This window comes from Sphaerulina musiva, assembly GCF_000320565.1.
Source record: "Sphaerulina musiva SO2202 unplaced genomic scaffold SEPMUscaffold_7, whole genome shotgun sequence".
Lineage (NCBI taxonomy): Eukaryota > Fungi > Ascomycota > Dothideomycetes > Mycosphaerellales > Mycosphaerellaceae > Sphaerulina > Sphaerulina musiva.
In genome coordinates, this window is record NW_016017389.1 from 1,664,453 (window position 1) to 1,688,827 (window position 24,375).

At 48.2% G+C, this 24,375-nt stretch overlaps 7 protein-coding genes and 1 non-coding gene across 8 annotated transcripts; 2 read left to right on the forward strand and 6 right to left on the reverse strand.

Annotated features, from left to right (window-relative positions):
• Window positions 1–45: 45 nt before the first annotated feature.
• On the reverse strand, window positions 46–3,097 carry SEPMUDRAFT_150428 (uncharacterized protein). Its single transcript, XM_016906169.1, has 6 exons — window positions 2,807–3,097; window positions 2,218–2,637; window positions 2,152–2,157; window positions 1,869–2,029; window positions 1,536–1,721; window positions 46–1,484 (listed from the first exon to the last, which is right to left on the reverse strand). The coding sequence occupies exons 2-6, from the start codon at window positions 2,480–2,482 to the stop codon at window positions 1,023–1,025; spliced, it is 1,080 nt and encodes a 359-aa protein (XP_016759640.1). The 5' UTR covers window positions 2,483–2,637; window positions 2,807–3,097; the 3' UTR covers window positions 46–1,022.
• On the forward strand, window positions 438–770 carry SEPMUDRAFT_118803 (uncharacterized protein; the record flags this gene model as incomplete). The annotated part of the gene is made up of 1 exon (XM_016901455.1): window positions 438–770. One exon carries the CDS (start codon window positions 438–440, stop codon window positions 768–770), a length of 333 nt encoding a protein of 110 aa, XP_016759641.1.
• A 493-nt stretch (window positions 3,098–3,590) lies between the features above and the next one.
• On the forward strand, window positions 3,591–5,771 carry SEPMUDRAFT_150429 (electron transfer flavo protein-ubiquinone oxidoreductase). Its single transcript, XM_016906170.1, has one exon. It carries the CDS (start codon window positions 3,658–3,660, stop codon window positions 5,563–5,565), a length of 1,908 nt encoding a protein of 635 aa, XP_016759642.1. The 5' UTR covers window positions 3,591–3,657; the 3' UTR covers window positions 5,566–5,771.
• A 164-nt stretch (window positions 5,772–5,935) lies between these two features.
• On the reverse strand, window positions 5,936–8,450 carry SEPMUDRAFT_150430 (actin-like ATPase domain-containing protein). Its single transcript, XM_016906171.1, has one exon. It carries the CDS (start codon window positions 8,386–8,388, stop codon window positions 6,133–6,135), a length of 2,256 nt encoding a protein of 751 aa, XP_016759643.1. The 5' UTR covers window positions 8,389–8,450; the 3' UTR covers window positions 5,936–6,132.
• A 3,709-nt stretch (window positions 8,451–12,159) lies between these two features.
• On the reverse strand, window positions 12,160–12,348 carry SEPMUDRAFT_48104 (uncharacterized protein; the record flags this gene model as incomplete). The annotated part of the gene is made up of 1 exon (XM_016909054.1): window positions 12,160–12,348. A coding segment is annotated over one exon (189 nt), but the record flags the coding sequence as incomplete, so codon positions are not given.
• A 5,794-nt stretch (window positions 12,349–18,142) lies between these two features.
• SEPMUDRAFT_47873 (uncharacterized protein) lies at window positions 18,143–18,298 on the reverse strand (the record flags this gene model as incomplete). Its single annotated transcript, XM_016909045.1, has 1 exon — window positions 18,143–18,298. A coding segment is annotated over one exon (156 nt), but the record flags the coding sequence as incomplete, so codon positions are not given.
• Window positions 18,299–19,893: 1,595 nt separating this feature from the next.
• On the reverse strand, window positions 19,894–23,192 carry SEPMUDRAFT_150432 (uncharacterized protein). Its single transcript, XM_016906172.1, has 2 exons — window positions 22,576–23,192; window positions 19,894–22,325 (listed from the first exon to the last, which is right to left on the reverse strand). The coding sequence occupies exon 2, from the start codon at window positions 22,292–22,294 to the stop codon at window positions 20,210–20,212; it is 2,085 nt and encodes a 694-aa protein (XP_016759646.1). The 5' UTR covers window positions 22,295–22,325; window positions 22,576–23,192; the 3' UTR covers window positions 19,894–20,209.
• A 1,054-nt stretch (window positions 23,193–24,246) lies between these two features.
• Window positions 24,247–24,353, reverse strand: SEPMUDRAFT_t50. Its single transcript has one exon. It is a non-coding gene; the product is annotated as a tRNA-Thr (tRNA).
• Between the last annotated feature and the right edge of the window lie 22 nt (window positions 24,354–24,375).

Sequence of the window (24,375 nt, forward strand, 5' to 3'; positions counted from 1 at the left end):
GTAGTAGTAGTAATAGTAGTGACTGTCCGTCGAAAGATCTGTCTTGTTGGTATTTCAACGATGATATAAGATACAGTTCAATTGAGCTGTTGATGTTTGGATGGATGGTGGTAAAGAAGTCAGCGTTGACAGGAAGAGAGCCAGAGAGAGAACAGCACTTGCTCCATCCAACACCACATAGCCTCAACAATCGTGCCTCTCGTCTCCTACCGACTGTGGGTCGCGCCTACTAATCTTGCAGTCGCCATCGCCTCTACCATCACCCATCACTTCTCTACCTGCATTCACGACGAAGCCATGGGAAGGAACGTAGGCGACTCTTGACAAGACATCATGTCTGCCACAGTCGGCGAGATGGAGCAATAAGAGCACGCTCAGCGCAAAAGGTGAAGAGAGGACATGTGCAGGCGTGGCTGTCATCAATTCCCACTTGTACCATGGTATTGCCACGACTGAAGTGCGATTCGACGCATATGGGCTACAGGTTCCTGCACAAGAGGATCAGTATGGGACACAAGGGCACTCGAAGACAGGGCAAAGAGATGATACTGCATGTCATTTGTCCTGTTCAACCCATGTTTTTAACTCTTTACCAGTCTGATGTTACACTCTGGCTCGTGCTGACCATGCCAGTCAACGTGAATGCAACGCCACTGGCCATCTCCCGGAGTATATTACAATCTGAAGAGAACTCGCCATTCGCCCGCATTGTGACACAGCCACAGGGGATGCGTATGGACGATGCATGGAGAAGAGACGCACCAGCGTGAAGTGAATAAACATAACCGCCACTTTTCGCTGTTCGCCGATGCACCCAAAACGACCTTGTCAAAGTCCCCTCTCGAGTCCATCCATCAATCCCGTGAGAGTACAGTCTAGAGACGGGACTACTCGTGTGATTTCCCTCCCTTTTACGTTGCAAACCAGGTAAAAGACTCGTATGTGCTGGTGTGAAAGCGCTCGGTCCTAGCACGTGCATCTAATTCCATTAGTACTCATAGGCCAGGTGAAGGTGATAGTAATCACCAGTAAGGCCGCTCCGCATATGGCTCGCGACCTCCGCCGCTACCACCGCCGTAGCCTCTGCCGCCGTCTCTCGGCGGACTGCGCGGACGCCCAGCGTATGGCTCACGGCCGTGTCCGTTCGCGTACGGCTCTGGCTCGTATCCTCCACGACGTGGTGGTGGAGGATAGTCATCCACTGGTGGGCGTCCGCCGCGAGGTGGACCATAGTAGTCATCAACCGGGGGACGACCGCCGCGTGGTGGGCCATAGCGGTCATCGCGAGGATCACCGCCATAGTAGTCGCGCGGCGGTGGAGTGCGACGACGGTAGTCGTCACGGCGTGGGCTGTAGCCACGAGGTGGACCACGACGATCGTAGTAATCGTCAGGTGGTGGGCCATAGCCGCCGCGACCACCGCCGCGGAAGCCAGGCGAACGAGATCGAAAGCGCTCGCGCGGTCGTGGAACATCCGCTTGGGGCTGTATGAGGTCAGTATGGAAACATCTGGCAAAGACATTGTTGAAACTTACATCAGAGATGCAGCGGACAGTGGCACCCTTGAACTCGGAGTTGTCGAGCTTTTCGACCGCAGACGCTAGGTCGGCAGCAGTCTCGTACTCGACAAATCCTTTGCCAGTGCCGGCAGGGTCACGCTCGCGGTTGACCTCGCTGTAGACAACATCGAGTCCGGATTGACGAGCGAAATCCTTGAGGTCCTGTAGCGAATGGTAAGTTCAGGTTCAAAAGCATACCTCCAAGCTGTCAAAGCTAGAATCAAGGATCGTGCCGCCCCAAGCATGCCCTAGGACAGCATAAGGGGACGGTAATAGTATTCAGGAGTCAGGGGACTGCTTGTTACTGACCTGCCAGCTAGTCTCAAAGGGAAGACCGGTAATGGTCATGCGATGGACAGTACGCCTTGGTCGGGGAGCCATCCGCGGTTGGTGCTCGAAGCCTTCACGAGGACGAGTGGAGCCTCGAGCGAACTGGACCACAAGTCGTTCACCCATAAACTCCGATCCATCTAGCCAGCGAAAGATGTCAGCAGTCGAGAGCATTACCAGAACGACAAGGGGAGGTAATGAGGGAGCCCAACGGCGTGTGAGGCATTGAGGAGGGTGAAGTGGGTGGGTTGGTTGTACATACGGAAAGCTAGATGGCGGGTTAGCAAGTCCAGCATTATGATGATGCGACACACTAGCAGACACTTACCTGGAACGACATCACGCGCATCCATGGCATCTTTGTACTCGATGAAGCCAAAGCCATTCATCAGCTTGATCTCGGTAATCTCGCCGGTGCCATGGGTGTTGAAGTGGTTCTCAACATCGGCCTTGGTAGCTGTATCACGAATTCCGGTCAGCGTTGCCAGGTCAGGACTCTCGGTCGGCTGGCTGGCTGGATGGTGCGAAGGCCAATAAAGCGCCAGCTCCGGCTCCAGTCCGACACGAAGCGCAGAAAATGGGGCACAGAACATAAGGAGCAAGGCAGCGGCAGAGATGGCCAGTTCCTCCTTCCATGCTCACGATGTATATTGCGCGGGGCCACACGAGTGTCCAACCAGAACAGGCCATCCTGCTTATCCATTGAAAGTCCACAGGAGAGAGAGCGTACCATTGCGTGGGAGGTTCCCTGTAGCGAGACACCGTTAGCCATGTGTTGTGTCGCATGTCGTCCGCCCTGCCATTACAGCAGAGGTGCAGGCGCAGAAAGTATGCACGCGCGCGTGCGCGTGTCAGCGCGGCGCAGCGCAGCGCAGCGCCAATGAGGCAATGGGCGAGGAGGTTCGATTGTTACTTACCCAGATAGAGCCGGGTGTTGCTGACGCCAGACTCGGCCATGGTGGTGGTGAAGGTGCGGGCGCGGGCGCGGGCGCGGTGATGAAGGAGCGATGGAAAGCTTCTCGAAGTCGCCTTGTCCGGGCGCGGTGCGTGGTCTGAGGGAACGTGAGCGAGAGGCAACGGAAGGCCGGGCGGCAGCAGCAAAGAGAGGCCCCTGGTGGCAGTGGCAGCGTCAGTGTGGTGAGGGAGAAGGTAAGGGAGGGTGGAAGGGTGGTGGGAGTGGGAGTGGCGGTGGTGGATGTGACTGTAATGGCGAGGCGGAAGGAAATTTGCAGTCGAGTCGACGGCGAGGTGTACGGAGGACGATAGCAGGTACAGGTAGGTAGGGCAGGCGGCGGGACTGTGCAGTGAGGCAGAAGTCAAGGCCAATCACAGCGGGAGGAAAATGCGTTGTCAGCAAAGCATAAGTCGCGGTGCAGCATTGACTGGTACCGCTGCCCGCGTAATATGAGCAGATCTGCGTCGCGGGTCACGCAGTTCTCGTAGAAAGTGAAGGTATAGCACGGGAAAGGACGAGAACTAGTTGGTCGGTCTACGGCGCTGGATATGTGCTGGATATGTGCTGGCACATAATCAAATAATGCGCTCCACTTGTATCACTGCCGCACTCGATTTGCAAAAGTCGCGGCACTGCACCGGCACCAGCACACATGCCAGTGCCACACAATGGAAAGCTCCCGCTGATGAGATCACTCTGCAAGGCCGAGGCTAGCCAGAACTCGTATCAATGGGCGGTTGTGGAAGTAGAGGGTGATCCTGACCATCGTTTCGCCTCATCTTGAAAGCCTGCTCCGGTAGCAACTGGTCCACTATGGTTGTCCCGACTATCCTTTCCGCAGCTGCGAGGCGTCAACTGGTGCATGTTCCCGACTTGTCCAGATTCGCTGCGAGGACACGGCCAATTGCCACTACGGGCTCCATCGCCGCAAGATGTCTCGTCAGAGGCTACAGACCAGCTGCAATCACTGCAGGACAGAGGCGGACCATATCAAACACCACACGACGACGGTTCGCATCAGTCGACGACGATTGGACAGATCCACTGCAGCAAGAGCGAGAATCAGATGAGGTCGACATATGCATCGTCGGTGGCGGACCAGCAGGACTGAGTGCCGCTATCAAGCTGAAGCAGCTGGCAAATGAAGCTGGCAATGAGGACTTCCGTGTGGTGCTGTTGGAGAAGGCGGGCGAGGTTGGCGACCACATCGTGTCGGGAAACGTACTGGAACCATCAGCTCTGGATGAGCTGATCCCAGACTGGAGGTCAGAGGATAACCCCAACCGCTTCGAGAACATCACGCCTGCCACCAAGGATAAGATGAGGTTTTTGACCAAGTCGAGTTCCCTCCCCATGCCTGCGCCCCCGCAAATGAACAATCACGGAAACTTCATTCTCAGTCTGAATGAGTTGTCCAAGTGGCTTGGAGAGAGAGCCGAAGAGATGGGAGTGGAAGTGTACGCAGGGTTTGCAGCATCGGAAGTGCTATACACAAAGGAAGGAGCTGTCAAAGGAGTGGCCACAAACGATCTGGGCATTGGGCGAGATGGGAAGCCCAAGGACTCTTTCGAGCGGGGCATGGAGTTTCACGCACGATGCACACTGCTTGCCGAAGGCTGCCATGGTAGCTTGACGAAGAAGGTCATCAAGAAGTATGACCTTCGAGCGAACAGCGCGCCTCAGACATATGGACTCGGCATCAAGGAGGTATGGGAAATCGACCCAGCAAAGTTTGACAAGGGTCTTGTAGCACATTCAATGGGATATCCCTTATCAAAGGATACGTATGGCGGTGGCTGGATGTACCATTTTGGCGAGAACATGGTCTCCATTGGTCTCGTGGTAGGCCTCGACTATCCCAACCCGTGGATGGCACCCTACCAAGAATTCCAAAAGATGAAGCAGCATCCGTACTACAAACAATATCTCGAAGGAGGCAAATGCATATCATACGGTGCACGAACACTCAACGAAGGAGGCTTCCAGAGCATTCCCAAGTGTGCTTTCCCTGGAGGTGCTCTCATTGGTGACACAGCCGGGTTCCTCAATGTCCCCAAGATCAAAGGTACCCACACAGCAATGCGCTCCGGCATGCTCGCAGCAGAAGCCGCCTATTCCGCCCTCTCATCGAGCAAGGACACCGAAGGCGCCGTGTTCCTATACGACTATGAAGACAAGCTGCGCAATAGCTCGATTTGGAAAGAACTCAAACAAGTACGTAACATGCGTCCCTCTTTCCATACTGCCCTCGGTCTATATGGCGGAATCCTCTACTCCGGACTCGAAGCTTTCCTCTTCCGTGGCTACACACCTTGGACACTCAAGCACGGCAAACCCGACCACTTGGCAACCAAGCCCGCAGACCAATGCTCCAAAATCGAATACCCCAAACCCGACGGCAAGATCTCCTTTGACATTTTAACTTCCGTCTCTCGAACCGGTACCAATCACGAGGAAGACCAACCCTGTCACTTGCAAGTCCAAGACTGGGACAAACACGCCGAGAGCCAATATCCCAAGTACAAGGGCGTAGAGAATCGCTTCTGTCCCGCAGGAGTGTATGAATATGTAGAAGATGAGAGCAAAGACTTGGGTGTGCGATTCCAAATTAACGCGCAGAATTGTGTCCATTGCAAGACGTGTGATATCAAAGTTCCGGCGCAGGATATCAATTGGCAAACACCACAGGGTGGGGAAGGGCCCAAGTATGTGATGACATGAGAAAAATAGTCCAGAAGAGAGAGAGGAGAGGAGAGGCGAGGCGAGAATCTCTATGTAAGGTACCTAGTTAGGGATGGGTACCTTATCATATTGATTGTGTTCATGTAGGTAGCCTACCATTTAAGTAAGGTACCTTAAGTTCAGACTATACAGGTAGGAGATAGTAGGTATAGAGCTATAGAGCGGTCAATCACATTTGGCGTTCACAGTTATACGAACAATACATGCAAAAAATTGTATATACATCCATCTATACATCTATCCATCGGCATTATTGCTTCTGTCGAAAAGTGGTAGGTACAGGTAGGTAGGATGAAGAGACCCTCAGTATGGGAGGTATGAGAGAGCTCAGAAAAGAAAAGAGAGCGCAGTTTTCGAATTCGAGAAAAAATCTACCGGACTGTCTCAATAATAAGGTAGTCAGTCGTAAGTAGGTAGGTAGGTATTTTGTATCTGACCAGCATCCATGAATCAATCCGGAACGCCAACGCTTGCTGCTGGAACCATAAGGTACCTAACCCATCACCACAACCACAATATCAACACATCTCCCGCGGCACTGAAAACCTACGTAAATACATTTCCCAAATTGTGCTCCTTCAAATACTCTCCGCCCTTCTCGAGCCATTCTTCCTTGGTCACAAAACTTCTCCTACTGGGGCTTGTGCTCGCCCATTTCGCCGCACCTTTCCAAGCGTCCAGGACGGGATCTTGAGCTCGTCTCACGCCCAGTGCGACTTCACTGGGCAAGACCGCGCGGAGTTCATCGTGCAGTCTCTCTTCGAAGTTTTGGAACAGAGTGTAGCCACCAGTCACGAAGACGTCCTTCAAAATGTCATTGCGGCTGGGATGGGATGAGAGTCTCTGCATCACAATGTCCTCTGCAATCTCCACGAGACCGGCCTGGTCGACTCCTGCTATGCTCGGCTGGAAGAGGACTTCGGGAACTCGGATTCGCTCGACATTGAGGTGGAATTGGTTGCTTTCCTTGGCACTTTCTGCATCGAAAGGGTAGGGTCCGCGAGTGAAAGCATGTACCAGACTTTTGGTCCAGTCCTTTTGTTGTTCGAGCGTGCTTTCGATTGTGAAATTGGGATCATGAGCAAGTAGTTGTGCTTCAATGGTTTTGAGCTGTCCTTGGAAGTCTTCCTCTTCATCTTCCTCATCGTCGTCCTTGCCCGCTTGAATCTCGCGATAGACCATCCAGTCGTCGTCATCAGCACCAAATCCATCGTCATCGTTACCACCACGCCTTCGTTTCTTGGTTGGCTGATCAGAGGCGAGGTTGGCGATCTGCTTCATACGCATCTGAGCAGCCATCGACTTGCGATTTCCAAGCTCAGACTTGAGGCGCTCGCGTTCTCTAATCTTTTGTATTACCGCCGAACGAGCCGCGCGTCGCTCCTCTACCCAACTATCGAGATCCGCTTCTCGCCTCAAATCGTCTTGTCGTTGTAGCTCTGCTTGGCGAGCCTTCTCTGCTTCCTTTTCAGCCTTTGCTCTAGCTCGCGCGTCATGGTTTGCTTTGAGCAGTTTCTGTTGCCTCTTGGCTTTGATGCCTTCTTCGTCTAGATCGGCATCAGGGATGTCGAGCAGTGGGTATGTGGGCTCTTCGACGACCTCTTCTTCCAGATCGCCCACATCTTTGTTTCTTTGCTTCCGTATGCTCTTCTCCATCTCAATCACCCTCTTGTTGAGCTGGTTTTCGTCTTTGAACTCTTCGTCATCCAAAATTGCCCGAATCTCTTTCTTGGTTGTCGCGTCTGCAATCTGCTGCTGCACCTGCTTGAAGTACTCAACTTCCTCTTCTTTGCGAATCAGCTTCTCCAGCCTCATCTTCGCAGCCTGCTCTTGCAATCGTCTGCCACCCTCTCGTCTTTTCTCCTCGGCCCGCTTGATTTCCTCCTCCGTCTTCTGCACGACCTCCTTCTCCTGGAATGGAAGCTGCACGACGCGATCTCGATCTTCCAGGCCACTCCAGTCCAGCATGCCTTTCATCTCATTGTCGTAATCTCGACTAACGTAGCAATGCTTTCTAACCAAGTCCTCGATTTGCGTATCGTTCACCTTCCCGGTGGTCAACAAGCCGGGATATTTGATCCTTAACAGCCTTTCTAGAAAAGCCGCGCATTGAGCTCTGCCCCAGTCTAACCTCGTAGCGGCACTGATCATAGGCTGCTTATTCACCACAGGAATCAGATGCGTGCTCATATTCGCGCTCGACACCACCAGACCAGTATTTCCCTCATTCTGATGATAGCTGAACAGGCTGTCCACTCCATATGCAACCGACGGCACGCCATACAGCTCAAACAACACCTCACTCATCACTTTTCTCGTGTAGAGCGTGTTCGCCAGAGGTTCTGTCATAACAATCGGCCTGTCAATGACTTCCTTCCCATTGTCTCCCAGTCCCAGCTTGAGGAAGACATAATCCAGTACACCCTCTTGCACATCCCAGTTGTTGACAATATTGCTCCCAGGTTCGTAAACGTTCTTCGCCTGCCCTCTTGCGGTGCCATCAAAGAAGATCTCCGAGCCGATGAAGTTCAGCTTACGATTCAATTTCCTATCGGTATAGCGCGCCATGAGCGGAGGAAAGACGAGACGAGGAGAGGTGTCGGATTGCCAGCCGGCGCGTATGGAAGATGAGCCATTGTCGATGATGATGGCCGTATCTGGAGTGGAGGAAAGGTAAGTGGACGTATCGGGTGTGAGCTGGCCCTGGTAGGGAGGATCGCTAACGGTATGGACGGTGGAAGGAGGAGGTTTCGGAGAGTTGCGGCCCTCGGTCGTTCTGATGGGGACTGTGTAATGAGGCATGGCGAGTGTTGATGAAGCACAAAGATCAGCTATGGCATGGTCTGTTTCGGTTTCTGTTGTCGTCGCTGTCACTGTGCAAGCTCAGTCGCAAGGTGAAGGTGAAGCATAAGTGCATAAGGTAGTAGGTGATGTCAAACGCTATAGCCGGGCACAAGGTAGAGCTCACGTTCCTGCCAAGCCACCTCATGCTAGCCATTGCTAGGTAGTCCAGCGTCTAGCGTCTAGCGCTTAGGGCCTGTTCAGTAGGCGTTTGGTCAACCTGCGACAGGTCAGTCGACAGGTTGCTCGACGTGTCGATTCTTACCGAACATATACGCTTAATACTCGTAGATAGCCGTACGTACGAGTTGACCTGCTGTCCTGTTTGTTTCGTATATTGTTCAATAGATTATTCCGTATCGTACTGTAATATAAAGAATTTGCCTCGGGGATACCCGCGTAGGACGACCTTATACTATACTACAGTTGACTACCTACTAGGTATAGTATCTACCTACCTATCCGTATAGTTGTATTAGGCTCGCGGCGAGTAAGTCTATATATAATTACCTATCTACTAACTTGAATATAGTATCTATTACTCTCTAGAACGTACCTTCTCGTCTACCTCGTCGCCTACCTCGCTATTATTACTACTTTTAGTATACCTCCTCGAACTAAGCGCAATACCGGTAAGAGTTAGAACTAACTCTTTAATAAGAAGGTAGAACGTAATGCTACCGCTACTACCGTACTACGAGGTACCCGTCGGAATAGAGCGATAACTATAGAGGATATACCTATACCCCTATTACTACGCCCTAATATACCTACTAGAGCTTCTTCGTAGTCTTAGCTATATACTGTTCTATAGGACACTCCTACTTAATTATAGGACGATTTCCTATCTATAGGTATACTTAATCCAATTCTCGGAGATAGTATAGGCTAGTTCGGCGAGAGTTAGCCCTCTATAGACGTTAACAACTACGATCTATATAGGACTTAATCCTAGGACCCTACTAGTTATATCCTTAAGGAGGAGGATAAGGATACCTACGAGATAGGTAGCGGAGGTAGTATAGATAACGATATAGAGGAAACGTAGGTTAATAGCAGTTAGAAGAAGGTATAGCGGGCGAAGTTTATATAGGACAAAGAGCGAGTACTCGAACTTAAGGCACTTAAGATATACTCGGACTTTATATACTTAAATCGTTATAGAATTAGAGGTAGAGGTTTGAGGGCTAAGGAGAAAGCTATAATTGTAGCCGTAGTAATAAAGAGTATAAGAGAGATATACCTAGAGCATACAGAGCGGCTGTTATTAGTGTTTTCCTAGATAAAGACAAAGTTTGATTAGTACTAGCGCAAGACTACTACTATTAAGCGTCTCTTAGAGGTTAGTAGTTAGAGTATAGATTAGAAGACTAGTATTGTAACGGCGAGGAATAAGATATAGAATAAGTATATACTTATAGACAGTTATAAGGAGGCTCGCTAGTTATATAAGAACCCTTTGCCTAGAATTAAATAGTATCGTAATATATAGGGTACGAAGACAGTAACTAGAGAATTCGCTACTAGCGGCGCTATAGCTGTATTAGTTATAGCGAAGGCGAAGTAGGACAACAAGCGCAAGCGCCTACTTAGTAAGGAATACCCTACCTATATAGCTTCGGAACTAGAGGAGACTATACTAACTAACGAGCAAGAGGAGATAGATAATCCTAATATACTAGGACTAAGTAGTACTAATACTCGTCGCGCCGGGGCAACGCCTATCTTGTCTAAGCGAGACAGTAGTACCCGGAAGGTTTCTATAAGAGTAGGGGTATATAGTAATATATAGAGCGTCCTTCCTACTACGTAGGAAAAGGAACAAACTAATTCTTGTCCTTCGGAAAGGAGAGAGCGGCGTCGTATAATATACCCCTACGCTAAGCATACGTAGGCGCTACGCCGCGCGGGCAGTCGCCCGATAGCCGATCGCCCGACGACTCGGATCGTACTACTCCTATAGCCTGTCCTGCCTTAGGCTAACGTACCTTAGACTTAAATACCTAACCGCCCCCTAGGGCTATATACCTCTAGGCCTAGCTGTTATAATTATCTCCTCTCCCTAATAGAGCTATCTCTAGCAATATATTCTACGTATCGTATACAGAGCGTATACAGAGCGTATATAGAGATGCTTATATTCTATATAGAGGCTAGTCGTTATACTAGGAATCCTAGTAGTTACCCTAGGGTATTCTATATAGTAGAATATAAGGAAGTTAATAGAATGTAGAATACGATAGAAGAAAGCCCGCCTAGCAATAGGTAGTAGCAACGAGTAAGTATATTTCGTCCTCTATACTATATCTTTTTCTTCGTTCCTTAGTTCTTCTCTAAACTATTTTTTTAGGAAAAACTCTAAGCTCTTCGTACTATCCTCGTAACCTATATATACGAGATATGCCTCCGAAGTACGCGATAGCTATAAAGGTACCTAAGAAACCTGTTCTAGAGCGCGATCCGCGTCGCGGTTATACTACGGCTAGAGCGTACAACATTTGCCTCCGCTATATAGAGTATATATTTAAGGGTACGTCGACACCTGCGCGTTACGTACGCCTTACCTACGTTTCCTTACTAATCTAATAGTAGTAGACGCGAACGGCGTCGCCGAGTACGCCTATAACGGCGTAATAGCTTCTAGCCGAAAGAAGAAGTATTAGAGGTACGCGAAAGGGCGCTACGCGTACGAACGTATAGTAGACCTAGACCTGCTTCGGTAGGCGCGCTACCTATACGTCCTACGTACGGCGCTTTGTTCTTATATAGCCGGTATACGCTCGGTATAGGTAATACGGCGCTTATAGCGGCTAGGGGGTAAGATTCTAGAGAGCAAGAAGGTGCTTGCCTCTAATAAGGGCAAGGCCGTCGGCGTCTACGAGACGCCGAAGAAGGGTAGTAGTAGTAGTAGTATAGTTAGCGCGCCGGCGTCGAGCGCTCTAGCCGTAGCCGACTACCTAGAGATAGCAAAAGCTACCTCGGCCCTTTAGGGCATTTTTAAGCTATAGTACAAGGTAAGTTTTGTCGCTTCGTACCCTACTTATAGGCGTCGCTAACGTCTGTCGTAGATAGCTCGCTTAGCCGGCGCCGCCGGTACTGCCTTAGATAGTATAGTAGCGACCGCGTATCCCGATTACGGTAGTTAGGAGCCGTACCTATTAGACGGCGAGGCTAAGATAAGCCTGCCTAGCAATAGCGACGACGACGACGACGACGACGACGACGGTACCGGTAACGGTACCGGTCCTACCGTTCCTCCTATTAGCTCTACTCCTACTACTCCCTCTTCTAGTACTACTAGTACTAGTAGTACCGTAGGTGCCTAACCCTCTCGTCGCGTTCGGTTAGCCTACGCTTCTAGTACGCTGCGCGTGTTTTTAGTATTTTGTTTGTATATAGTATTCCTAGCTCGGCCGGTTAAAAGCAAATTGATTCTTAATCGTTCTACCTACGTCTCGCTTATACTATACTACTACGTTTCCGCTACGCTTCGAACTCGTCGAGGGCGGTATACTTACTAATATACTCTTTAGGTTCCTATTAATCGAATTCCTCGGGCTAGCTACGCTAGCGTACTAAGTACTATCGGATGCCCTTCCTTAAGCGCGTATCTAAGATCTTTTCTACCTCGTAGAGTCCCTCTTTATCGGCGAGTAGGAGGGTTCCCTTCTACGCGTTACCTACGTAGCCCTTATAGGGCTCGAGGTATAAGACGTAGAAGACGTTATAGATCTAAGATCCTACTAGTAGGGCTAGGCAGTACGCCTGCTTCCCTACGATATCAATTACCTTAAATAGTCCTACGAACTTATTTACGAACTTCTTCGTAGGTACCTTTAATCTTAGGTTCTTAGTAGACAGTAGTACTATATCCCCTATCTTAAACTCTATTATAGTATGCTTCGCGTTGAAGTACTTCGCCTACGCTTTACTAGCGCGTTGCTAGCGCTTACTTAGAGTTTCGTAGTTCCGTTTCAGTCTCTCCGTAGCGTCTACTATAGCCGGTACCTCCCTCTCCGTAAGCTCGCCCTAAGCGTTACGCGTGCGGCGTACTTATCGCTAGCTCCGGGTTAAATCTATATAATACTTTAAATAGTAATATCTTTAATATAGCGTAGTGACGTAGTCGCTATTGTTATACGCGAATTCAGCTTATATTAGTATACTAGCCTAATCGTCCTACTACTCTAAGTAGTAGATATATAGGTATATCTCGATTATCTAGTTTATCCGTTCGGTTTAACCGTCGGTTTGCGTATAGAACGCTGTACTAAGCCTACGTTTTACCTACGCCTTATAATAGAAGTCTAACTAGAACTAGCTTATAAACACCGAGCCTCTATCGCTTATAATATCCGTAGGTATACCGAACCGTTATACGATTTCGTTTACTAGAATATCTACTAGATCTACGCTAGTACATTTCTTCGTAGTTAGTATAAAGGTTACTATTTTAGTATACCTATCGACGATTACGAGGATCGTATCGTAGACGCGGTCGCCGCGCTTGCTTAGCGGCAAGTCTATAATAAAGTCCTAGGTCAATTCTTAGAACGGCCTTTCTAGTATAGGCAGCGCGGCTAGTTCGCCGTATAGACGGTAGCGTCGCGCTTTCGACTTTTAATAGGCGTCGTAGGTAGCGACGTACTCTACTACCTCGGTAGCTATCTCTAGCTATAAGTACTTTCTTCGGATTAAGGCCGTTGTCTTATCCTTCCCGAAGTATCCTACTAACGGGTCGTTATAGTATATATATATTAGCTATACTCTAAGGGCGTAGTCCTTAGGTATATACAGTGCGTCGCCTACCTATAAGTTGCCTTCCTAGGCGATATAGTCCTCGAATACGCTCTAGTTGCTTATCGTCTACTTATATACTACGTATACGTTAGGTTCTATCTAGACGAGCGCGCGGGTATATATTAGAATCAAGTCGGAGACGTTTGCGTACGGTTATTCGTCTTTTAATACTACTTAGACGACGCGGATAGGCAACGTACAGTACTACTATAGGTTAGCGTCGGTACTTCTCTTAACGCCGCGGTACAAGCAATCGCCGGTAATATAGATATACGATACCTTCGGACTGTCTGCTTCTAGTATACGTCTATCCTATAGCTATAGCTTAGTTTGTAGGGTAGGGAGGAGGTTAGTTACCTTACGCGACTCTCGTACGTAATCGCTACGTCGCGATAGACCGTCGGCTAGGTTCCGTTTGCCTGCCTAGTAGGTAATAGTAAAATCGAAAGCCGCTAGGAATATCGCCTAACGGGCCTATCGACCTATAAGTTTCTTTACGCCTATAAAGCCTCTTAAATTAGCGTAGTCGACAAGTACCTTAACTATATACTAGGCGCCTTCGTAGTACGGCCGCTAAGCTTTGAATAATTCGACTACCGCTAATAATTCCGAGTCGTATATCTCGTAATTACATTCTATAGGGATTATCTTATAGGAGTAGAAAGCAATAGGATACTACTTAGAGCCGAAGAGTTAGCTTAGGATACCTACGATAGCAAACGCCGAGGCGTCGCTTTCGATTCGTAGCTATAACGCTAGGTTAAAATACCTTAATAGGGGTACTTACTAGAAACGCTGCTTAATCTCTTGAAATGTATACTCCTCGGCTACGCCCTACTAGATCGGTCCTAGCTTCCTACCTTTTACGGCTCCCTTTAATAGCGCCGTTAAGAGTACTACAATCCTCGAGTACTCGAAGATAAATCTACGATAAAAATTCGTAAATCCTAGAAAGGACTATACCTTTGTTAAGATAGTTAGTATTAGCTACGCTCCGATTACGTCTACCCTACGAGGGTCTATTTTTACGCCGCCGGGGGTTACGACGAACCCGAGGTAATCGACCTCCTTTATAAAGAATTTGTACTTTGCGCGCTATACGTAGAGTACGAATTTGCGGAGCCTCTTAAGTACTTCGCGTACGTCCTTTATATACTGCTCGTGTATTTTACTATAGATAAGGATATCGTCGAGGTATACTATATAGGTAATATCGACTAATCCTGCTAGGGCTCTATTAATATATATCTAGAACGTTGCCGGGGCGTTAGTTAGACCGAAAGGTATAACCTTATACTAGAAGTAGCTATAGCGCGTATAAAACGCAGTCTTCTAGCGGTCGCTTTCCTTAATCTTAATACGGTAGTAGGCATCGGCTAAGTCTAGGTACGTAAACTACTCGGCTTCTATAAGCCTGTCTAGCGTTTCGCCTATAAGGGGTAGAGGATACCGATTTTTTACCGTAATTTCGTTTAGACCGCAGTAGTCTATATATAATTGTAGTAAACTATTCTTCTTTAGTACGAACAGTACCGGCGCGCCTACTTTACTTATACTAGTCTTAATCTAGTCGTGTTCTAGTATATTAGTAATATATTTATATAGGTACTTAAGTTTAGCGCCGGACTAGTAGTACAACGGTCGGAACGGTAGAACGGTGCCTAGCCGTAGGTCGATCGTATACTCTACGCCGTCTACTAGTTTGCTACGCTATTCGTCTATAGGAAACAAGACGTCGTAGTAGTCCCGATATTCTATTAGTAACTCCGTAAGCTCTAACCCTACGTCTGTCCTACGTACTATTACTACGTATACGTAGGACGAGTTCTTTAGATCCTTAAAGAAATTAGGTACCTCTCGGACCTTAACGTATAAGTACTCGCTACTATAGCGCTATTCGTCGGTAGTACTATCTACTACTACTTACTAGGTACGACGCTACGGCTATCCTAGGATAAGATTAGGTTCCGGTATGTTATAGGTATAAAACAAGCCGCCTATCGTACGCTCGTTACCTATAGAGTCTATAAGGGTTATACGGATATAGTACGCTCTATAGTAGTAGCCTAACTAGCCTATAAACGAGCTCGCCGGCGGTAGGAGTACGTTCCTACGGACTGCGAGGTTGTGCTTTAGTACGAAGCTACGCGATACTACGTTAATATTAGCGGTATCGTCGAGTAGTATAGTAGTAGAGGTATGCCCCTTATACGTCTCGACTTGTCCTTCGAGGACGCGGGTATAGTATACCTAGATAGGCAAGGGGGTATCGCTATTAAGATAGGTATCTAGAGCTTACGACTCTCCTCTAATACCTTCTCTTTTTTCGGCGCTTACTCTTTAGGTACGGTAATCCTACGAACTGTATTCGCCTTATCGCGGCTCGCGTAGTTAGGGTATACGGAGTTAGTTGCGATATGTCCCTTCTTCTTATAGGAGTAATATTCTAGGTTCTCGTACCCTCGTACTATCGACGTTACTACGGTCGATAAGGTACGTCTATCGCGTAGGGCCCTGCTCTTACTTCGATCCTATCGATCGTCGCGGCTTTGCGGTACGTCGCTCTCGGTACGCTTACGTTTGCCCTATATACTATAGTCGCGCTAATAAGGCTCGTCCTTAGTATAGACTACTAGCGCGTTGTCTACTTGCTCGAGGCGCCTTACTAGGTTTACGAGCTCTACTCGCGTATTAGGGATAGTATATCCCTTAACGATGTCCCTATATAGCGACGGCTTTAACTTAGCGAGGAAGTAGCGTATTAGCTACGCCTGCGTATAGTCAAACTAGGCTTCTAGATAACTAAGCTATACTACGAAATAACGGACGCTCTAGTCCGGGCCTTAACGTACCCTTTTATACTCGATTATTATACCGATCTAACGGTTCGACTAATCGCCGACGGTATTATAGAGCTATCCCTTAAATTTCTTCTAAGTATAGTCCTCGGGGATTACGTCGGAATACTCGTTATACTACGTCTCCTACGCTTCGCCTACGAGCTATATAATACTATATAGGACCTTGTCTTAGTCGGTTCGATATTCTCGGAAGGCGCTAAGGAAGACGACCTCGAGGTGCCTAATAAAGTTACAGTACTCTTTGTCGGTATCTCCTTTAAAGGGCTTTAGTTCCCGAATCTTAGGACCTCTATATAGAGAATACGAGCTATATAGTAGGTTCGTAGCCTGTCCGCGTACGTCGCGTAGATCTATTAACCTAAGGTCTTCTTCGAGCCCGTTAAGAAGGTCGGGCTCGGCGTCGTCGTCTATAGTAACTATAACGGTTAGGGTTAGTACTCGGCCCTAAATTTGTTCCTATAGACGTTGGTTTTCCCTCTCGAGGGCCTAAACTTCTAACTCTATATAGAGACGCTAATTTGCCTCCTCGAGCTATATACGTCTAGTATACAGGTCGGCTACGTAGGCTTCTAGCTAGGTAGGAGCCTTCTCGAAAGGAGTCTCCCCTAGGTTCCTGTCTGCCTAGGCACTTATAGAGCCCGATACCGTCTCCTCGGAAGGTTAGGCATCTTCGTCTACTTCGCCGATAACGCGGCCCGCCTATACTATAGCTACGGCACGGTCGCGTTGTTGTCGTAGGGCTATAGGACCTCTATAGATTACTACCCTTTAGAAGGATAGAAGAATTAGAAATATAAGAGTAGGGGTATATAGTAATATATAGAGCGTCCTTCCTACTACGTAGGAAAAGGAACAAACTAATTCTTATCCTTCGGAAAGGAGAGAGCGGCGTCGTATAATATACCCCTACGCTAAGCATACGCAGGCGCTGCGCCGCGCGGGCGGTCGCCTAATAGCCGATCGCCCGACGACTCGGATCGTACTACTCCTATAGCCCGTCCTGCCTTAGGCTAACGTACCTTAGACTCAAATACCTAACCGCCCCCTAGGGCTATATGCCTCTAGGCCTAGCTGTTATAGTTTCTAGTACTGAATTGCTTAGTATCTAGATAAAAGAGGCCTTTAAGGTTATCGCTAATACTAAGCTTGTACTAGAGCGTAAGCTTTTAGAGGCGAGGGATTTGATATAGCAGTTCTATACTTCTCGTATCTACTAGCAAGCTTGTCTACGGTTATTTAATAAGTAGTCCTAGTAAGTCGCTATATACGTAGAGAGTAACTATAAGTATCGCCTTCGGTTTATAGCTACTATCTAGAGCGACTATAATACAGACGACAGTTTTGACCGTAAGGTAGCTTATATTAATCTCCTCCGTAATCGACGCTAGAAGCAGCTTGCTCGTATTACTAAAGCCGACGCCGTAGGCCGGAAGAGTTATACTATACTTACTCGCTACGATGTTATCGAGGGTATTGATCTAGATATAGTAAGACTATATAAGATTAGGCTCTCTAACTTAGACGAGGAGAATACGGACGAGGAGGTAGAGCGACGTTCCGCCGCTACGCCGGACGTATTACGGATAATTGAATAATTGAATAATTAAATAATTGAATAATTTGGTTAGGCCCCGGGGGCCTAACCAAATTCCGAGTTATACTACGGTCTTTACTACTTACTACTTAAGGTATATTATAAACTGTATCTTATTATATATATCTCTAAGTCTTGGACTATTCTACTATATACTTCTTATATAGTAGCTTTCAAGGTACCTCGTATACCTCCCTAACCTTCTGACCTTTAGTAATAAGATAGTATATATAGTCTTACTATATATCCAAGGCAATCCTATTATAGAGCTTGTCTATCTTACGCTCTTGCTTAGCCTTAGAAGCAACCGTTAGCTAACGTATTGTTCCTCGCTAATTAAATATATCCTCTAGCTACGGTATTAATATATCTTTCTCTATATAGGCGATCTCGTCCTTAAACAGAGCGTCGTTAGTATTAGCCCTTCTAATAAAATTGTATAGCGCTACAAGCGTATAGACTAGCTGGATCTATATATATATATAGAGTACTTTGTACGCTTCTTAAGGATATAGAATCGATTCTTAAGTACCCCGAATACTCGTTCTACTATATTGCGGAGTAAGGAATAGCGTAGATTAAAGAGCTCTTTCTTATCTATAGGGCGTAAGTCCGCCTACTGTTTACTAGTACGTATCGTAGAAACTATAGGTTAGAGCTATTCCTTTAGGTAATACCTTATACTACCGGCAAATAGTAGTATAGTTATATCTAAGGAGATATATCTAGCGTCCGCAACGTAGTACTTCCCCTTTAGAAGAGTACTACTAAATCCCTCTATATCCCTTATATAACTAAGTACTATAATATCTGCTATAGATCCCTCCTAGCCTATAACTTATAAGGACGTAGGTAAATAGTATATTGAAGTCTACGACAGCTAGTACGTTTTAAGAGAGATCTCCCTTCCTATTTCTATATAGCTTCGTCTCTCTAATAACGTAAGACTTAATATAACTACTATCTAGTACCCCTATATAGTCCTTAAAGTATAGGTAGAACTTAGAGTTCCTTAATATCCGTTCCGGGACAGCTATATAGTCTAGCTCTCTTACAACCTCCGGGTATATCGATAATAATACCGTAAGTATAGTATAGAATAACTCGCTAATTGTCCCTAGGGGTCTCCGGAATAGAGCCTTTATAGTACGATAACTACTGCCCTAGCCTACGATATAGAGGAAGTGCAATAGTCTCTCTGCTATTATAAGGGTACGCGCTACTTCTACCTCTAACCTATACTCTATTAACTTTACTAGTAATATATCAAATATCCTCCTATTTAAGCGGAAGATAGTATATAGCTTATGTTCTCTTTTAAGAAAGTACGCCGTCTGCTAGCTTCTATAATTACTCTCTGTCTATAGCTCTCGTACTAGTCGTTTATCTATATATACAATAGCCGTAGCGGCAGCCGCTATAAGGTATACAAACTCGGTTTCTTCGTTAGAGGATATAGCTAGAATATAACGATTTCGACGGTATAGCTAGAATATAACGATTTCGACGGTATAGCTAGAATATAACGATTTCGACGGTATAGCTAGAATATAACGATTTCGACGGTATAGCTAGAATATAACGATTTCGACGGTATAGCTAGAATATAACGATTACGACAGTATAGAGGGGTAATATAAAACGGCGATAGAGATACAGCAACTAAGAAATGCGACGAGATAGCAGTATATATAAAAACCTGCGAAAGAAGCTATAGGTTACTCGATTAGGCAATCCGAGAACCTGTAGTAGGTTGTCGACAGGTTCTTAACCTACGCGACATATCGACGACGTTTGAGAACCTATAGTAGGTAGATAGAGCTGCAAAAGCGTTTAATAGATAGAGTATATAGGTTTCGAGGCTGTATATACGTTCAATAGCTGAAAACTACCCTACCGTAGGTTGAGTGGCAGGTTTCCAGCCGCCTACTGAACAGGCCCTTAGCGTCTAATTCACTTCGCTTGGAATTTCCTTGCACCGCACGTGTTATTACCTAGCTACAAGTATCAGGTATATAAGGTATTTCGACATCACGATCACGTTTGCCTAGCGCGTTCATATATTATGTACGATGCATCCCGGGATAAATGCGGTATGAAGAGATAACACGAACAACTGGCTTTGTACCTGCTGATTCACAGGTCACGAAGTTGACAACAAAGTACTGTAGATTGATCGTAGCGTCTGTGGGCTGTGTGAAGATATGGTCTCTCAGTTTTACGCCTGTGTTGTTTCTGCATTTCGATACCTGATCGGCTACATGTAGGAGAACCTATGCGAGTTCTGTGGCAGACTGGCTGCAATTTCTTCTTCTTTTCTACCTTGACTGGGAAAGTAGGAATTGGGTTCATTTGCCCCCTAAGAAAGCAGGCTCGTAGCAAAGAAGATCGATAATGTCCAGAAGCTTCTGGTTCTGTCTGTATGTATTCCGCCCTTTGACCATCACAGTCGATATGTAGCAGCAGCCTTGTATCTCTGCTGCGCCTCCCAGTTCGGCATAACCCGCTCTTGTCTGAACACTCTCCTTCAGCCTGCCTCACTCTTCGTCTTGAGATCCTGCGAAAAAGCCAAGCTCGCCGCCCTTGAATGCGCAGCAGCATCCCTGGGCATCTCATCCATCTCTGCCGCAGCATTCTCAAGAACACCGACGGCAGATTTCCGATTCGAAGGCGAAAGCTGCACAAGTCTTGGTCTGAGAGGCACTACAGCAGGTTTCGCAGTGCCTTCCATCGCTCGCATGACTCGTGTTCTAGCACGACTGACACTGACTTGTCGAGCGACGCTGACTTGTACGATGTGTCGTTCAAAGTCGTGGTTATTCTTGATGCCTTGGGGATAGGGTCGCTCGCCGACATGTGTGTATTCGCCGCCTGGACGGGGGGCGTTTGTGGGTGTTGAGTACGATTTGGACCGGATGGTGGGTGGTGGTGCTGATTTGATTGGTGGTCGCGTCGAGAGATTTGCTCTGCCCCAGGCTGGTTCCGCGTTGTCGAGAATGTGTCGAACGGATTCGGTGTCTGTACATGTGGCGGCTGTGGTAGGAGTTGGTGGTAGAGAGTTCTCGCTGTAAAATGCCGAGTCAGGGGATTCTGGCGAGCTGCTCTGGTGCGTATCATGGCGTTTTGGTTGCAGAAACTTGGCGTCTGGTGTTGTTGTTGCAGCTTGGGATGCAGTCTTGGAACGTGGCATCGGTCCTGGCCGACGCATTGCTGTCATGGGGTCATGTGTAGAAGTGTGCTCTTCTTCTGTACGTATCGCGAGTGTACGCTTGAACGATGGCGAAGTCTGCCTCCTGCTCAATCTGACGTTGGCGCCATTGGTATCTACTCGAAGATAGTCTTCATCTCTCTGCGACTGCGAGCGCTGCAGCTGCAACTTGCTTTGTCTCCTTTCTCGAAGTGAAGGCTTGGAGCTGTTCAATAACTGCTTCTCAAACATGACACTATAACGTGGGAAGTCTAACGTCGGTAGGTCCAGATCGAGTCGTGGTACTCTCAGGACTGGGCGCGGCTTCTCATCGTGTTCATTGTCAGAAGAGAGTGGCGAATCCTGGCGGGTTTGGCGCTGTTCCAAAATATCTTCGGATCTGCGCGACAATCCGGGCGACTTGGGTTGTGGCGATGTTGTCGGAATGGGTGTGCCTCTTGGGCGTATACCAAGGCCTTTCGGCAGGAGCGACGTGCGATGGCTTGCATCTGGATGCTGCTCTTGCCTTGATGTTCTACCTGACGACAGGGGTGAGACATCAGGTGCTGGTGCCAGACACGACAAGGGAGTCGTCGGCCTCTCTGGTCGTTCAACTTCTGGGGCCTTGAGGTTTGGCGTGGGAGCATCATGGACTGCTGTTACACGGACAGTAGTGTCCTGTGGTTTGACTTGGTAGAATGGGTCCGTGGCCGTTTTGTTGCGAAAAAGATTGCTGAAGGCTCTCCAATTCGACTTTTTCTTGGTCTTCGGCTGTGGAAAAGGATTCATCACATGCTCTTCGTGTCGTGTAGGTGACGAAGGTCGGGCGGGCGGAAACGCGGCAGTAGTTTTCGTGGTCATGATAACATCCGCAGTGTGCGACCTAGCCCATGTAGGTGGTCCCGACAATGAGTTTCCATCCGTCATGCCTATCCGCGGAGAGTCGCCGTATGGCTGCAAGAAGGCCGCATCGCGAGCGGTCATGCGTCGAAGCACTCCTGGCGGCAGAGTCGGTTTTTGCTGATCATCATGTGTCGCGCTGCGCGATGGCATTCGTGGTGATGGCGTTGGGAAGTTGAAAGTGTCTGGGCCATTGGAATACTCAATAATCTGGCCCGTCCGTTCGAAGTCTTTGCCACATAAAAGGTGCTGCTCTTTGAGCAGCTCAGCAGCTTCCTTCGCAGCGAGTGGTGTAGCTCGCTTCGCAGAAGGTTGTCGCTTGACCCTCCTCTTGCCAACTCCAGCAGGTTGTGGTCTTCCTGTCATGCTGCGCCTGTGCTCATCTACCGCTTCTTCTATGGAATTGAAGTCCTGTGGTGTGTCAATGATGTCCGCCTTTGCCTGCTCAGCTTCCTGCTTCAGGCGTTCCTTTACAATGACTTTCTTCTGTAGCCGCCTCGAGCTTGTGCGCACGGGAAAGGCCATAGTTCTAGTGGCTGTCTACCTCAAACGCTATCTGCGACAGACGTTAGAGTTGGCGTCAAACTTCCCGACCTGGGGACCTGTCTGCGATATGCGATGTCCGTGAAATGAATCGGCTCTGCCGGAGAGCGCGAATTGAACGAACGGAAGGGACAAAAGGGCAAGAAACGAAAGTGAAACTGCGAAGATAAGGTAAGGGAGAAAGGCTTCCAGGTGGTGGAGGGCCGTGGGATGGTCGGTCGCTGAGAGGGAAGAGAGGTGCACACGTGGGAAGAGTAACACACCAACCAGGAGCGTCAGTGGCCCCAAGGCCGCCGTGCAGTGTTCAACTGAGTTCATCGACAGACTCGTTCCAGACGGTGTTGTACCGGGTACAGGCAGCACGCCGTCAAGCCTCGGCGACGGGAGGCCTGTGGGCCACGAGCAAGCGTGTGGGTGGTGGGATGATGGAAGGAAATGAAGCACAGGAACAGGACCCTCTCGTCTCATCACACGTCGCCTCCCGCGCACAGTGGAGTGGACAGCCTCAGTACGACTAACGAAGTGAGTGCGTAGGCTGCAGCGCGGGTGCTATTGATACTGTAACGTGCCGACATCCCGGCCGGTGCAGTGGCCGCCTCCATGGGTCCATGTCGTTGGAGAGTACATGTATACTGTAGTTACTAGGAGTTAGTAAGAGTACGGTACTCTGTAGTGCGCGCGTAAGGCTGTGAGGCTGTGAATCCTGTGAGTCCTGTAAGTCCTGTGACACTCTTGTCGCAGTACGCGGAAGTCTTCAGCTTCCATCGGTTTCATGCCATCAACAAGAGTCGGAGGCCATGTGGCAGTAGAACAAGGCGGAATGTCCACAGTCTTGCTTCGTCCCCCGCAGGTCGATGACTCAATGTGATTGCTGCAACGGAAGGTCGCAAGAAATAGCAGCAATCTGCGCAAAGCCAGTTAAGTGTGAAGGCCAGTGTTTCGGATTGAGGTCGAGCTCGGAGCCTGCCGGGGGTGTATGGTAGCGCTTAGTCGTGGGAATACCATTCCCAGTCTTGGCACCTTGGCCGTTACATGAATACCTAAGAATATCTAAAGAATATGAGAATTACATGATTAGGTAGGTAAGTAGGTAGGTAGGTAGGTAGGAATTTACGGACTTAAGAGGTAGTGTTCTAGTGAACGTTTTGGGCACGACAGCGCACCTCAAGAGACGTTCCAACGTGCTGCAGTAGTAGGTAGCAACACATGTCTGCTCCGGGTCCCGTCACCGAGCTGTTGGGGTTTCGCCCTGATACGCGGATCCAGGAGCGTGTCGGGTATGATACCGTACTAGGTAGATGTACGCTCAGCGGCTCAGGTGTGCGACTGCCACGGTCCTGGTCTAGATCTGATACCAACAACCAACAGTCAATAGATGTATTATGCATATGCTTTTCGTTAGGACGGGAGAAAAGAATGCGAACTTCCGTGTCTGAGCAGCAGCATTCGTTTCTTATCAAGAGTCGGAACCGTTGAAATAGAAGAACAGCCAAAGCTACTACCTCCTACTCTCGAGTGTTTTGTCCACTCTCAACAGTCTCTCTGCGTCGGATAGATAGGTTAGGTATATACACTGGCGCTTCCATCATCACTTGGTTGCTCGCCCTGCGAGATTATAGACAGCTTCTACAAACATCAGCGTTTGCATCGCCAACAACAACACAAACAAAAAACAGACCAACAAAACACTTCAGTCACGTACACACACACACACCTTACCTAAGGTTAAGTAAGGTACCTGTAGGTATCAAAAGACAGCGCAAAACTCCCATCAGTGCCTAGCAAACTTCCAAAAGTTCAACAATCCGAACCACCTCACCTCACCTCACCTTACCATAGGTACCTACCTCCCTGGTACAGTAAGGTAGGTACAGTATATGCCAAACCTCACCCACCAGACAAGAAAGACACCACGACGCCAAAACAAAAAGTGAAGCCCACTATCAGAATCGAACTAATGACCTCATCATCCCACCAAACCAGGTGATTTACAGCCATCCAGGTATACGAGTGATGCGCTCTACCCCTGAGCTAAGCGGGCTGCTGTTTGCTAGTCGCAATTA

Bases quoted from the DNA above. Each gene is read 5' to 3' on its own strand.
- SEPMUDRAFT_150428 (XM_016906169.1), bottom strand. From the start codon at position 2,482: ATGTTCTGTGCCCCATTTTCTGCGCTTCGTGTCGGACTGGAGCCGGAG. The intron at 1,722-1,868 runs GTCAGTAACAAG...CATTCGCTACAG, and splicing joins CCTTTGAGACTAGCTGGCAG to GACCTCAAGGATTTCGCTCG. The intron at 1,485-1,535 runs GTAAGTTTCAAC...GACCTCATACAG, and splicing joins CTGTCCGCTGCATCTCTGAT to CCCCAAGCGGATGTTCCACG.
- SEPMUDRAFT_150429 (XM_016906170.1), top strand. From the start codon at position 3,658: ATGGTTGTCCCGACTATCCTTTCCGCAGCTGCGAGGCGTCAACTGGTG.
- SEPMUDRAFT_150430 (XM_016906171.1), bottom strand. From the start codon at position 8,388: ATGCCTCATTACACAGTCCCCATCAGAACGACCGAGGGCCGCAACTCT.
- SEPMUDRAFT_150432 (XM_016906172.1), bottom strand. From the start codon at position 22,294: ATGGCCTTTCCCGTGCGCACAAGCTCGAGGCGGCTACAGAAGAAAGTC.